Below are 15174 nucleotides of genomic sequence, written 5' to 3' on the forward strand. Positions count from 1 at the left end.
TGATAAGCAAGGTGGTTGTTAAGTAAGTCACACTAATTTTATGTCAGTTAACTGAATCACTGCAGTTAAGTGAATCACAGTCATTAAGTGAATCAGGTTCCCCTCATTGACTTTGCTAATCAGAAGCCCAGCTGTGAAGGTTGCAAGTGGAAAACACATGACCTGGGATGTTGTGAATGTCATAATACATGCTGGTTGTTAAGTGCCTGAATTTTGATCACATGACCATGGGGAGGCTGTGATGGTTATAAGTGAGGACTGGTTGTAAGTCACTTTCAGTGCAATTGTAACTTCGAATAGTCACTAAACGAATGCTTGTAAGTTGAGGGATACCTGTATCGCAGGAGGAAAAAGAAGTCAGCATGATATAGCAATCTGGTTAGTATAATAGAAGAAAACAAACCACTAGCTTTTCTTCCTGTTCCTCTGCTTTCTGTATATCAGCATCCCATTGTTGAAATACATGTAGGAACTGCTGAGAGTACTCCTGGTTAACCTTTTGCCTGCAATATATTTTTAACATTACAAAGAGTGCAATATGTAATATCTTGTAAAATAAATCCACAGGAATATGAAAGACTTTAACAGACTAAATTGCATGCTTGAGGGTACTCCTGGAAGTTGCAGACTTTAATCCTTTAAGTATCAATATTGTGGCATTTTAAAATATTGTAAAACTAAAAAATGAAAATCAATGTTTTTAAATGTTTATTTTTAAATTCCTGAGTTAATGTAATCCAGATTCATTCACATTATGTGTAATCCAGATACCAAAAAAAAAGCAGCTAGGATATTTCTCCAACGGGTAAGTTTGTTTTTCAGTAAGCAAAATAAACAAAATTTAATCATAATTTACAGGTAGTGGTCCTGTGACCTTATTTTCAGCACTTGGGAGTCACATTTATGGGGTTTGCAGCATCCTGCAGTCAAGTGATCACAATTTATGTTTTTGTAGGAAACTGGCCTTTACTGGCAAAAACTAGCCTATAGCAAACAATTAGTTCACTTAAAACTGTATTCATTTAATGATCATATGGTTTTGCTTTATAATGTGTTCATTTAATGACTGCTGCAAACGAGTTTGTAAAATGAAATCCAGTCACATTGTGGCTGACTTTACAATAGTGTCGACATGACCAAAATTGCAAGCTCAATTATAGTCACAAGTCAAGGACTAGCTGTAAAGAATTAAGTAATTATTTTCCTGTGAAATATATATTACTCTTGAACTAACTGACCTTTGCTCCTGTTGCGTTTTCCAAACAAATTCTATTTTCTGGTTGCTTGTTTTAAGGGAAGCCTTTGTATACATTTCTAATCTTTTTCTTTTAGCCAGAAGAGCTTTGTTAATATCCGCTACAGTAAGAGAAGTTTTTAGCAAGTAGGTTTAACACTTTGTAATAAATCCAAACATTACTATAGCACCTTTTCAGACTATTTTGAGTATTGTAATACTGTAATACTTTCAATAAGCCAGTATACTGATCAATACTGAGTCATTAACATTATCAAATGGATAAATTCTACTACAATACCAAACTGTGCTGTAGACACAATATGTACTAATGTACAATGATCAACAGAAAAAGCAGTAAAACAGGATTTCGTTACAGTTCCACTTTATCCTTGGGTGAAACATTTTCAGTAAAGCCATTTCACAAGTTTAACTTAGCTTGAGAACCAAACTGAAACTGCATTAATTACAATTTAAGAATGTGCTTTTATTAACATTGCGCCTGATTAAAGTTTAAATGATTGTGAGTAAATTATATAACTACATATAACAAGCAATATCTTCTGGGGGGAAACTTGATGCACATGAAGACCAACACTTTGCTACAGACCATCATACTATTAGGTGCAGAGAAATAAAAACAAAATATAGATTTTAGATTGAATAAAAATGGTAATTCAATGTTAGCTATCAATTTTGAATATACTATGTATGTTTACCTACTACTGATGTTGCACTTCAAATATTAATATATTTGCACGAGGCGCTGCAAGAGAAGCAACCAGGCCATGGAGGTAGCAAGAGGAATATGGAGAGGCACGTAACTTTCTTTCCGTCCCAAGACACCAGCTGGGCCAGCTGCAGCTGATGCCACTGCTCTCCTCGTCTCCATGGCCTGCTTGCTGCTCTTGCAGCGCCTCACGCAGCACACTTAAACTTAGCGTGCTTCACAATGAGGGAGATGGCATCCCCTCCTCCTCCTCCTCCTGGACAATGTGGAGCATCAGCTGCAGCCGGCCCAGCCAGTGTCTCTGGGCGGAGAAAAATCATGCATCTCCCCCAGCAGCTAAAGTGCACACAGGACTAACAAGGGACTAAAAAAGACAAATAGAGGGGCACTTCATTTCTGCTCTGGAATACGGAGCAAGTCTCCATCCGCTGCCACCACCCTTCTCTTCTCAAGGTAGGTGGGGAGTGAGTGAGAGGGGAGGACGAGGAGTGGGGCCAGCCAGTGGTGGGATCATCCGACAGGGAGATGCAGCAGGGGGTCAAAAGAACTTTGTTTATTAGGGAACTATGTCAAAAAAATCCCCCAACCCTTGCTTGTTTTTAGAAATGATACAAGAGGGAACACACACGCGAGAGAGATGGGGGGAGGGAGAAAGAAAAAGAGAGGTGAAAAAGATGAGAAACCCAGAGGGGGAAAAGAAAGATGAGAGAAAGAGATGGGGAAAAGAGGGAGAAAGAAAGATGTGAGAGAAATGAGAAAGATGAGGGAAGGAGAAAGAGATGAGAGAGGAAGAGAAAGAGATGAGAGAGATGAGACATGAGAAAGAAAGATGTGAGAAAGATGAAGAGAGAGATGACAGAGACAGACATACAGAGAGATACCTGTTTAAAGGAAAATACAGAGAGCCACAAAACCTAGGTAGGCAGTGTGTGTGTGTGTGTGTGTGTGTGTGTGTGTGTGTGTGTGTGTGTCATGAATGATGTCAAGTTGACCACGCCCACTAAGATTTTTTGGCTCCTGGTGTTTTCTGTGGGAAATGGGTCCAAATGGCTCTAGTATTTAAGGTCCCAGTGACCGACCCAGATACTATATTGCAATATTATCCTGCGACACTTATATTCATCCTCATGCATGTATAATAAGAGTTATATGAGTATTTTCCAAAACATACCTCCAAATCGTTCCAGCATATTCTGCACTTCTCCCCTATAAAATAGATTAATTTTAAGAGTAACTTCTGTACATTAAGAAAATTTATATTTTTCATATTGTTCTGTAGCAACAAAATAGATTTAATATAGCATAACAATTACAGTTAATATACACCCATATACTAAATATATAAAACATGACATTTTAGTAAAACATGTTGACAAAATCAGTACTGTGAATGGCACCTACCAATATTAAAAAATACCATAAAATAGAGAAAAATACAGAGATATTAAATGAAATAATTGAATACGGTACCTGTCAAGAAATAATTAAATAGCAGTATTATCTTCAAACGATGGTTACTGAATTCCTGGGTTCAATTAACATTCAGCTAATTCTGAACCAAGCAATCTTGATATTTGTAGCCTTTATATAATAATAGCCAAATCACTGTTAAGTACAGTATGTGACTGGCTTTCTGTATTTAGTATGTGTGTATTTTATTGCAGCCACCTTGTCTGAACTTGATGAGAATCATAGGATCAAAGGGAGGATATTCAACAATGGTATTTTATTTATAGCTATTGCTAGTATGCTAATCTTTTTTTGCTTTTCATAAAAGTAATTGTGGAAAATTAAAAAACCTGAATCAAATTTTGTAAAGAGAGAAGGCAACGTTTTATTTAATAAATTCAGTAGTTCGTATTTGGCTTACTATTAGTTTATTTACTTTACTATACAAAAAAACAAAAACAAATGGATCTTTGTCAAATCAAATTTGGATTTCAGGTTCCAATTCTATAATTTTTTTCTTAGAAGCAACTCACACTTAATTCAGATAGATTTAATTTCTATTTTTACTGTGAAAATAATTGGGTTTTTCAATTACAATATATTTGCAATACAGAGCTATTTTAATATTCTAAATTAAGTTATACAGGTAGTCCTTGTGTTACAAAGGCAATTGGGACTGGAATTTCCATTGTCAAGTGATACAATCGTAAAACATGATGTCACATGACCGCTTAGAAAAAACAATTGCTGCTATCCACATTGGTCTTGTTAGGCAAGACTCATGGATGGTTAAGCAAGAACTTCCTTGCAATTTCCTGCTGGCTTCCAACAACCAAAGTCAGTGGGGAAGCTGGTAGAAAATTGCAAGTTTTGGTAGCTTGCAAGCAGGCTGGGAGATAGATAAGAGCTGCTGCCAGATGGGGAAGGATATGCAAGCGGCCAGGGAGACAAAATGTTAAGTGCAGCAGGAGTCCAGGAGGTTGTGTAGACAGTGGTGTGGGGCAATGGCATGTAAGTGAGGAGACTTACCTGAGCAACTTGTGATTTCCCCTGCTGGCTTCCTGATTTTTGTGTATGAAGCAAACAGAAATGATCACAAATTGCAATCACATAACTGCCAAAGCATGGAAACATAAGTGCAAATAAGTTGTCAAGTACCCAAATTGTGATCATGTGACTGCACAGGTGCTGGAATGGCTGGAACTTAGAGTCAGCCATAGTCACAACTTGTCCAGCATCATTGTAACTTCAAATGGTCAATGAATAAGTGGTTGTTAACCAAGCACTGCCTGTACTTAGGTATAACTTGCTAAAATCTCTCATATATCTAATATGGAGCTCAGCATATCTGGTCTGAGAAAATCAGGAAAATTTGTTGGTTGTAGGTATCTTCTGTATTTTTGTTATGTAATGTGTATCCAGTTTTGCACCCCAAATATGGTAGTCCTATTCTATTCTATTAGCATTTATTAGATTTATAAATTCTGTTCCGTGTGATGGTTGTAAGTCAAATATCCAATTCAATTCTTAGTACAAAGAGAAGCTTTGAATGCTTGAAATTTCTCACATTGGTAATTTTTTAATCCAACCCAGTAATTTAACAAATTCTTAATTATGTTTCTATGTACAATAAAGGCAATCTATTTAAATGTGCACACATAGACTTTTTTGCAATGCCATCTTACACTCACCTGACAATCTTTCTATGCAACATCATCTCCGAGTTGATATACAAAAAATTACTTGTACAGTGTTGCCAAACTTGTGAAAAAATGTATACATTTGCATTTCTGATTGACTACTATAACTATAGCTGCTCATATACTGTATAATTACATTTAATATAACATCTGTGCATCAAAAAAGTGAGTGAGAGAGCAATTTACCCAACTTCATCCTCAACTCCCTCATGAGGAGTTACTGGTCTTTTCTTCCCATGTTTATCAATCACTGGAGCTTCATCTTTATAGAAAAGCAAAACATAAATTTAATTAACTGCATCACCAGGAAAGATGAAAAAAACAGATCAGTATTTAGTATTCCTTAGTATTCCTCAAGATGTGTGAATCTCTCCAACTACTGAATGCATCTTGTGTCCACTCCAATGCATGAGGCAATTGAAGCTGTGACATGGTAATTACACTCACTAATCCAATCATATATTTGATACTCAAAGGATATCCAGTTTGGAAAGACTGTGTCCAATAGTTTGGGTATATAGTAAGGTTCTATGGAGTAGAGTTTTATGTTTAAATTGCTTTTATTTATCTTTTTGTTTTTAGTGCAACAAACTATGATAGCTACAACTTGGAAAATTACTATATATACACTTCAGAGCTCTTAGTGTTTTGAATTAGGATATGAAAACAGTTCAAATGCCTCTAAATCACTAAAAGTATAACATAATTCTGCTATTTCCACTCCCATAAGCACAACATGAATACAATATTTCTTTAAATAAATGTCTATCCAGTTGTATTGGTTCACAACTACATGATTGTTGATAATTGTTTACTCTACTTTCCATCTCTCAAAACCTATCTGTAGATAAATTTCACATGACAGATAATTGAGTTTCTAAACAATGGATATATGGTGTAATAGTAGGGTTTTTAATGATTAAGCTGACTACTGCACCTTCTCTAATGTCCTCGTCAGAACCACTCAGATGTTTTTTTAGGTCATCTTCAAATTTATAGACATGTACAGCTGCACTTTCCTGTGTTCGTTTGGCTATTTTCCCTGTGGATTTTCTTCCTGATGGTGCCATAATTTTCTAAATGCTGTAAAATTTACATAAATACACATCAACAACTTTCAAATGTCACGTTTGTTTAGTTAAATCTGAATTCATAGTACTGTTGTATCTTTTTGTAAAGCTATCGTAATTGGAATTCACTGTTATGTCTCTTACGTACAGAATTTCTTATACAAACACATTTTTCACAGATGAAATTAGTGTGAGGTTATCACAAAATACTGTCTGTTTTGAACTCAACCATTATATATAAAACTACTATTTCATGATGCAAATTCAACTGAATAAACCAACCTCATAAATTAACAACCTAATTTAAGTAAACTGCAAAAACAAATTAAAAAGTACTATTTTATTATTATTCCAACTTTATAGATTTTGTTTGTTTCTGTATCAAATTTAAACTGTTGGCTCATTAAAGTTGTTTGTGAATCAGTTGCAAGTCTCAAAATGTGATATCATGTTTCAATATTTAAATAATGTTAACTGGAAAGTCCAATATGCTAGAAAAGAGAAGTCCCTGTTGCTAGTGAGACTTTAAAAACCTATCACCAGAAACTTCCTTTTATGCTTTTAAGCATCAGCTAAAGAAGGAGGACACACTGTATTGTCAAGATTATTGTTCGGCATTTTCTTTATTACTCTGGGACTGGCTGTTGGCAACTTAGGTGTACTATATAATAACTATATACACATGAAACACCGACTGAAACAGAGACACAGTAATGGGGTTTTTTTTAGTATCAAGACTGTCTGTAGGTTTAGGATTTTATTTGTATTAGACTGTAAAATTCTCTATACATTACTGGACTGTGAGTTACCGACGTTAATAATTTGGGATTGGATCATGCAGGCTGAAAGTCTACATATAAATAAAACTCTGGAAGAGGTTTAATAAATGCGATGTAAGCCTTTTTTGAGTATCCCATTTCCTTAATCGGCCCATCTTTCCCTTCGCTCGTCCTGGAAGTCTCTCTCCCCTGGAGATGTGCTCCTTGAGAGGAAAAAGGACCGCGCAAAACTCTCTCTCTGCTCGCCCTTCCAAAGCAGCTGCTGCCTCTTTATTTCCCGCCAAAATCACCTCAGAGCCGAACCGGCGGCCCCGCTTTCTGATCGAGCTCATCCCTCTCCCGCCCGCATACCAGGCCAGCAGCAGCCACCGACCGCTCACACACGCACTCCACACCTAGGTTATCCTTCCCGCCCCAGCCCGTCGCTCTCGGTCCCAGCAAAGAGGAAAGAAGACCCGAGCTGAGGAGAAAACACACCGCCCGCGCCAGGCTCTCGCTCTCCTGGAATCTTCCCCGCCCTTTCTTCAAAGGTCCGGTCTGCGCTTGCGTCAGAGAGGGCGGCGGCGAGAAAAGCCCACGTGGCTCGCGAGGGAGCGTTCCTGACCGCGTGCAGTTACAGCGGTAAACGAAGTTGGAGCGGCGAAATGATTTCGGTGCTTTATTTCTTCACCACCATTGAGGAGTGGGGAGAAAGGACACCTACACGCCCTGAGAGAGGGGAGCATATATACATCGATAAAAATGAATAACACAGAGACGTACCCAAGGTTGCGCGATGGACAGTTGTGTGTGTGTGTGTGTGTGTATACACACACACACGTCACACACACACGTTTTCGTAGATTTTCACGAGTGTAGGTATGCTGGTCTTGTTGTATTCTGGTCTTTTCCCGTGTAAGATTGAGATTGTGTTATATATATGTATATTGTGTTATATACACACACATATATATAACACAAGGTTGCGAGATGGACAGTTGTGTACGTGTGTGTGTATATATATACATACATACACACACAGGTATATATACACATCTACATACACACACACACACACACACACACACACACAAACATATATATAGGCAGTTGTGTGTGCCCAAATAAAGCTTTTTGAACCTACTGCATGTGTGCTTGGTGTTACTTGAACCTAACCTGAATGCTTTTTCACCTGAACATCTGATCTAGTTCACAAAGCCTTTCAATTCCACTCCACAGATACATCCACACACACACTTTATTTTAGAAGTTTCACTCGAGGCTTAATACTTTCCCCTGCATGCCTTCTCATTTTTAGATAGTCATCCAGCAGCGACAATGTTTGGGTGAAAGCCCTTGAAGCCAAAGTCTAAAGATTGGAAATAGCTGAGCACTCTGAGAAACAGCGGCTTCATTTAAAGAGAAAATAAGGCAGAAGAGATAAAGAGCAGTTTTCCCACTGCAAAGATTTTATTAATAGAAAGCAAGCAGAGACCACTTTTTTTTTCTATTTCCTTATGGTACAGAAGTAAAGCTATAGAATTTTAAGCTGCCCAGAGTCATTCAGTTGAGTTGGGCGGCTGTGATACTGAATGGATGAATGTGTGCGTATATACATGTGCAATGGGTAACCCTAACTTTACTGCAGGTTGTTGGGAGATTAGAATTGGGGGTGCAGCAAACCAGAGGAATATTTTTTTAATTTTATTTTTTTTGCAAGCATGTATAAGATAATAGATTTAAGTATAAACATGATTATGAATACAGGAAATGGATAAGAATAAGTGGGGAAAGTAGGACAGGGACGGTAGGTACGCTGGTGCGCTTATGCACGCTTCTTACAGACCTGTTAGGAATGGGGTGAGGTCAACAGTAGACAGTCTAAAGTTAAAGTTATGGGATTTGGGATGAAACCAGACAGGTAGTGCATTCCAGCCATTGACCACTCTGTTGCTGAAGTGGTATTTTCTGCAATCGAGTTTGAAGCGGTTTACCTTAAGTTTGTATCCATTGTGTGCTTGTGTATTGTTGCAGTTGAAGCTGAAGTAGTCATTGACAGATAAGACATTGTAGCAGATAATTTTGTATACTACGCTCAGGTCAGACCGAAAGCGGCATAATTCTAAATTGTCTAAGCCTAACATCTCAAGCCTGGTGCTATAAGGCAGTGGTCCCCAACCTTTTTATCACTGCGGACCAGTCAGCCTTTGATAATTTTACTGTGGCCCACTGAGCGCGTCGATGACCAGCGCTAGTAGCGTAGCCTTGCGCAGGCGCAGTTCAGTATGGCTAGCGTAGATAGCATAGCACAAACTGCGGCTACGCAAGGCTACGCTACTAGCGCTGTCTACGCTAGCCCTACGTAGCTGCGTAGGCGCTCTTAGGTTTTTTTCAGGAATCGGCCGGCCGCTGCAGCGATCATGGCCCCTGGCCGCTGCAGCGATCATGGCCCCCGGCCGCTGCGCGGCCCGGTGCCAGGTACTCCACGGCCCGGCACCGGTCCACGGACCGGGGGTTGGGGATCACTGCTATAAGGTATTCCGTTGTGAGCAGAGGAGTGGAGGACTCTTCTTGTGAACTATATCTGGACTCGCTTGATTGTATTAATGTCTGATATGCAGTGCGGGTTCCAGACAGATGAGCTGTATTCAAGAATAGGTCTAGCAAAGGTTTTATATACCCTAGTTTGCAATGCAATATTACCAGAGAAGAATCTTCACAAGATTAGGTTAACAACTCTTAATGCCTTTTTGACAATGCTGTTATAGTGAGCTCTGGCACTTAGATCATTAGAAATGAATACTCCCAGGTCCTTGTCAGAGTGATCCACATGGTCATATCTGCCCAGCTTGTTTTTGGTGTTCTGATTTTTTTTTTACCAATGTGTAAGACAGAGCATTTGTTGGTTGAGATTTGGAGTTGCCAATTGTTTGATTATTGTATTGGTGCTGTCATCTACTAGTTGTCGATGTTTTCATTCAGATCTGATAGCCCTAAGAAAAGACTTCTGCCATTTTGTACTGAAAGTCAAAAGGTGGTCCCAGTCAAACTTAATGAGCATACACATGTTCTTAACAAGGTGGTAGATGGCTATTCCAATTGCTCCCTTCACAGCTTAAAAGCATAGGGGAAAAAGCAAAACAAGTATATATTCTTATTGGTGAAATGAATATTGTAAAATGCATTTTTCATGGCTGCATTATTGTACGTTTTTCATGGCCCTCAATAGTGCTTTTTGCATTTTCATTTGAAAGTAATCTTAATCTTCCAAAAATGTAGCCAGTAGCTCTAACACAAATTTATTATATTTACTTTGGCTCCTGGTAGTGAACTTGACTTTTTCAGTGGAGCTGGGCATGTGTGACAATTATATCCCCTGGGCAGTTCTGATTTCAACTTGGACTCAAAATAAATGGCAGCAGTCATACTTGGTTACCAAATTTGGAAAACACTGAATCCAAGCATGCAGAAGTAGAAATCAATGCAGCTATGAAATCCTTATTCCTCATCTTTTCCAATCATTAACTCCATTAATCAGTTCACTTTGTTCTTTTAGCAAAATGTCTGCAGAAGGTTTCCAGTCTTTTTTAAGTACGTTTTGTTTTTTTCCTTGATCAAACAGGTCAGTTTTGTCATTTCCAAATGTTAGTCTTCATCATTTGATAACTGAAATAACTCATATAACTAAGTACAGTAATACTTTTTATTATTCATTTTTATTAAAAGTTTTTACATAGCTAAAAGACATATAGCAGTAGATAAAGAAAAGAAATAAAGGAGAAAAAGAAAAAGTGCAGAACAGAATACAGTTAAAGGGAAAAAAGCCCCATAGTTACAGAAGCTACTTCTACCCTTCTTATTATTACTTATTATCCCTCTGCCATTTTTAGCATTACAATCTCTTCAGCCCTTTATTCAATTTTTAAGGTTTTAGTAAAATGTTTTTTTTTAACGTTAAAAAGAAATTACTTTACAGAAACAGAAAGAAATTTATTTGTATTTAAAATTAATATTTTTTTCTAGATAATGAAAAAGGTGCCTTTTTATTTGGAAATATTTAACTGTTTTCAGAAAATTAAATCTTTGATAATTCTTTGACACATCTTCCAGAAAACATTTTAAATCAGTGATGCTATTAAAAGAAATATATATTTTACAGCATATATACAATGAAAAGATTTTATCTTTATTATAAAATGACTGATGTAATCTAAACTCTAGTAAAGTTATTTATGACTGAGGACAATCCATTCAAAATATCTTTTTTAAATTATCTTTTTTTCTGTTCCTCCTGATTTTGGAAAATTACTGATAAAGCAGATTACAGAAGAAATCTCAGTTTTCTAAAAACATGATATGAGAAATTAAGTCGATATCATGCTAAAACACTTACAAAGCAATACAATGTACGACAAAATGTAGCCATGCATTTTTACTACTAAAATATACATGGTTGTATAAATAATAGTTACATCTAAGCCTTTTTACTAGATTGTAACTTTTAAATGTTAATTCGGCATTCAGTTTTTAATGTGACTAAAAATTCGATTGAGCAGCAATTTACATTATGATCAACAAAGGCATTACACTGGCACCACAGATTCAAACAGTATTTACGTACCAATTTCTTTTGTACCTAATTGCAGAAAATATAGCAACAAAAATGACATTTTAAATTTTTCTTTGAGAAAATAATCTATAGTTGAATCCATTGTATATAAATACTTTATAATAAGTAGGTGGCATCTAAATTGGAAGTAGGGAAGCTAAAGTAGCAATTTTGCTCCTTTGTGTTACAAGTGCAAGATTCACAGTGGCTCCCACAGATAAACAGTCGGACACTAACCCTGATAAGGATTCCAGTTGTGCCCCAATGCTGCCAGGGAATTCTGTCAATTTAAAGACTACTCCCATATTCATAAAAACATCTGGAAACTGATTCTCTTTTAGGCTTCATATCACATTCTTCCTTCTCTTATAGAGTAATCTACAGATAAGGAACTTGAAATTAGTAACATAAACCGTCCTATCGATCTAACTGGCTGCAGTAAAGAATATCATGGCATACTTGTGATAACGATTTCAATGTTTACTAGTCCACATCCCGCTCTTTGTAATTAGTGGGATGCAGAATTACCACTCAAATTTGTATATTTTCTTATTCAGAGAGCAAAATAAACTAATTAAAGAAGTAATCAAATGGTTAATAGTTCATTAAGAGCCTTGCGACAGAAGCTTAGAACACATCTAATAGAAACCTAACTTTTCAGTATTATATTTCATTGGCAATGGATGCTGCTGCAATAAATGCAGCTATTTTTCAGTAACCCTTTTTATGAAAAGGATAAAGCATTCAGAAGATCACTTGTGAGTCACAAACATTTGAAATCTGGCAATGCAATGCTTCCTGCCTCACAAACGTATTTTCCCTTTCTAAATTCAGTAGCATGGATCACAATATAGAAACACAACAATAAGGGAATGGGGCCACTTCTCCAGAAATAACTGAAGACTTTACATGCTTATCACATGTTGAGGTAGTCTGATTTATAAATAAGCATTCTTTTACACTTTCATTCGTTCGTAACAAACTTCTTTCTGAATTCTCCTCCTTGGAAAAATTTTTCGTTTGAGAGCTATTAGCTGAAAAATAAAAGAGCAAGTTTTTTTTTTTTAACATTGATGCACATGATCATGTCGCTATATTCTATATGCTGGAAACATCTACCCAACCCCTGTGTTTCAAACATCTGCATTTCAGAGGTAAGACTATTTTCATCTAGAAAGTATGGCAGACTTTATAGCCTAATATACCCTTTGAGGAAAACCATGAAACCCTGTATAAAATGCCTTTGAAAATGTTATATACATGGTTTCACATTAATCTAGAAAGTGACATATTTCATCAAATCAGTATAACAATTCTAACCATGATTTTTTTCTGGGGAAAAATAATCTACCCAGTCTTTCTTCCTGAACAGGCTATTGGTATTATTGAGGATATATATTATGCATCTCAATTTTGGGCCCCAGCCTTTTAGCCAGATATCTACGTATAAACATGTTCATAAAACATACTTTATTTGTCTCTTTAAGCAACATACTATCAATTCAAATGTGTAGTTGTAAAGAATACCCATCCTAAAAACTTGAATCTAAGAACCTTTGTTCCCATGACGGTAACAGCAATTCTTTTCATAGAAGGAAAAAAGGATGAGGTCATTTTAGGGCAATTCTTTCTCGCCTCCACACCCATTATATCCCATTACATCTTCTATTACTTTTGATGAATTCATTTCCGTAACTGTTTGATGCCGTAGAAACCACACAACTGGTGGCTGGTACACCAAGGTAAAGATTTTGACCTTAGCATATTAGTGTATTTTCCCATATTTGAACTTTTACAATACAGTGATTGATCTCCCAGGAAGAATTCAACATGTGTAGCTTTACCTGCTCAGCAAAAAATGAGGTGACTGTGAACACAATCAATGTGACTAGTACACAATGTGTCCAGAATTTCAGCTTATCTCTGTAGGCTCTCCTAAGTAAATATAATAAAAACAAGTTTTTTTTTTATAAAAAAAATGATTAAGTCCAACATATCAGAGAAAATTTATATAACAAAAAGATTAAAGGTAAAGGTTCTCCTCGCACATATGTGCTACTTGTTCCCAACTCTAGGGGGTGGCGCTCATCTCCACTTCAAAGCTGAAGAGCCAGTGCTGTCTCAAGACATCTCCATGTCATGTGGCTGGCATGACTAAATGCCGAAGGCGCACAGAATGCTATTACCTTCCCACAAAAGGTAGTTCCTATTTTTTCTACTTGCATTTTTACATGCTTTCGAACTGCTAGGCTTGGCAGAAGCTGGGACGAGTAACAGGAGCTCACTCTGTTATGTGGCACTAGGGATTCAAATTGCCAAAATTTCTGATCGACAAGCTCAGCGTCTTAGCCACTGAGCCAACACATCCCTAACCAAAAGATTACTCTCTATACAAAAGGATGTTTTCAACAAGCTTTGGGGAAGCTATTTTTAGAAGTAAAAATAAGAGGCCAATACTCTGGGAAGTGGAATCCTTAATTTTAGATTTGTGCATTACAGATAGACCTTGTTTTATGACCAATTGTTTAATTGATTTGAAGTTTTGTTGGACTTGTGTTGAAAAGTTACATTCTCCCCATACCCACAGTTATATGATTACATTTTGGGTGCTTTGCAACCAGCTTACATTTCTGACTGGGTGAATGCAACATGCCACAGTCACATGACCACAATTTGCAACTTTTTTGCTATTTTCCAGCAGAAAAATCATTGAATATGCTTAATTAATGATCTGTTTATTTAACGATCATGTGATTCACTTAATGACTGCAGTGACTCGCTTAAGGAATGTTGTAACAATGGTCTTTAAATCATTTCAGGTCACATGGTGATCCATTTAACGACTAAAACAACTGACCACTTCTGCACTCAGTTTGTCAAGCACTACCTATAATCTTTGACCAAGGGACATACCAACATTTGAAAGAATGAACAAAATAAAACTTCAACACGAATGTTGTGTTTAATTTGCACTAATTAAAACATTTAACCAGTTGGCTAAAAGCAAAGATTAAAGTATTAAAATGAGAACCTATGACAGAGCATGTTTAAATTGCACAGAATCTGAAATAGCAATGGAATGTTTGAATTATTGCTCTTCCGTTATCTTTCTTTAAAAAAATAGTAATAATGGCAATTTTAATTTTAAGTAAATTCAACCCACCATAGAAGAAAGGAGAATGTCCTTTGGTCAACACAGAAAGTTTTACTTCAAGTGATAACACAATACCTGCATATTCATTTCAAGGGTGCTGAAGGACTCACCATTCCTGAAGCTCCTGTGTATGAAGAAAGCGGTTTCGATATTCTCTTGGCAGTTCAAATTGTGATGGGATGGGAAACATGGATTCATAAAAATCCCTAAGAACAGCCTTTACAGTCTGGGCATCCTTATGATTGTGATCAATGTTGTCATTAAGACAAACAAATTTTCTGGGGGGAAAAACACATTATAAAAAAAATCTTACTGGAGCAAAAAGATTTATCTTCTTTTTGTACACAGTATGTATTTTATAGACAACAGTGTTTGTGTTCCTACCGTGTTTCCCTGAAAATAAGTCAGGGTCTTATTTTCTTTTGACCAGCAAAATAAGCACTTGGCCTTATTTTGGGGGAAATCTTATT

At 36.7% G+C, this 15174-nt stretch overlaps 2 protein-coding genes across 3 annotated transcripts in view; both read right to left on the reverse strand.

Moving 5' to 3' along the window:
* SYCP3 (synaptonemal complex protein 3) overlaps window positions 1-7508 on the reverse strand; it is a 9099-nt gene extending 1591 nt beyond the window's left edge. For both annotated transcript variants that reach the window (XM_087723035.1, XM_087723034.1), the window contains exons 1-6: window positions 7440-7508; window positions 6051-6196; window positions 5300-5375; window positions 3136-3170; window positions 1239-1356; window positions 404-503 (exon numbers count right to left, since the gene is read on the reverse strand). In XM_087723035.1, coding sequence (XP_087579161.1) covers window positions 404-503; window positions 1239-1356; window positions 3136-3170; window positions 5300-5375; window positions 6051-6183 — 462 coding nt within the window. In that variant the 5' untranslated portion in view covers window positions 6184-6196; window positions 7440-7508. The remainder of the gene's footprint in view (window positions 1-403; window positions 504-1238; window positions 1357-3135; window positions 3171-5299; window positions 5376-6050; window positions 6197-7439) is intronic.
* A 3122-nt stretch (window positions 7509-10630) lies between these two features.
* The window catches only part of GNPTAB (N-acetylglucosamine-1-phosphate transferase subunits alpha and beta), a 43661-nt gene continuing 39117 nt past the window's right edge, over window positions 10631-15174 (reverse strand). Inside the window, exons 19-21 of the mRNA XM_087723036.1 lie at window positions 14815-14982; window positions 13395-13485; window positions 10631-12584 (exon numbers count right to left, since the gene is read on the reverse strand). Coding sequence (XP_087579162.1) covers window positions 12507-12584; window positions 13395-13485; window positions 14815-14982 — 337 coding nt within the window. The 3' untranslated portion in view covers window positions 10631-12506. The remainder of the gene's footprint in view (window positions 12585-13394; window positions 13486-14814; window positions 14983-15174) is intronic.

Source organism: Thamnophis sirtalis, unplaced genomic scaffold, assembly GCF_051295495.1.
Source record: "Thamnophis sirtalis isolate CommonGarterSnake01/CBP01778 unplaced genomic scaffold, rThaSir2_p1.2 scaffold_9, whole genome shotgun sequence".
In the NCBI taxonomy this organism is placed as follows: domain Eukaryota; kingdom Metazoa; phylum Chordata; class Lepidosauria; order Squamata; family Natricidae; genus Thamnophis; species Thamnophis sirtalis.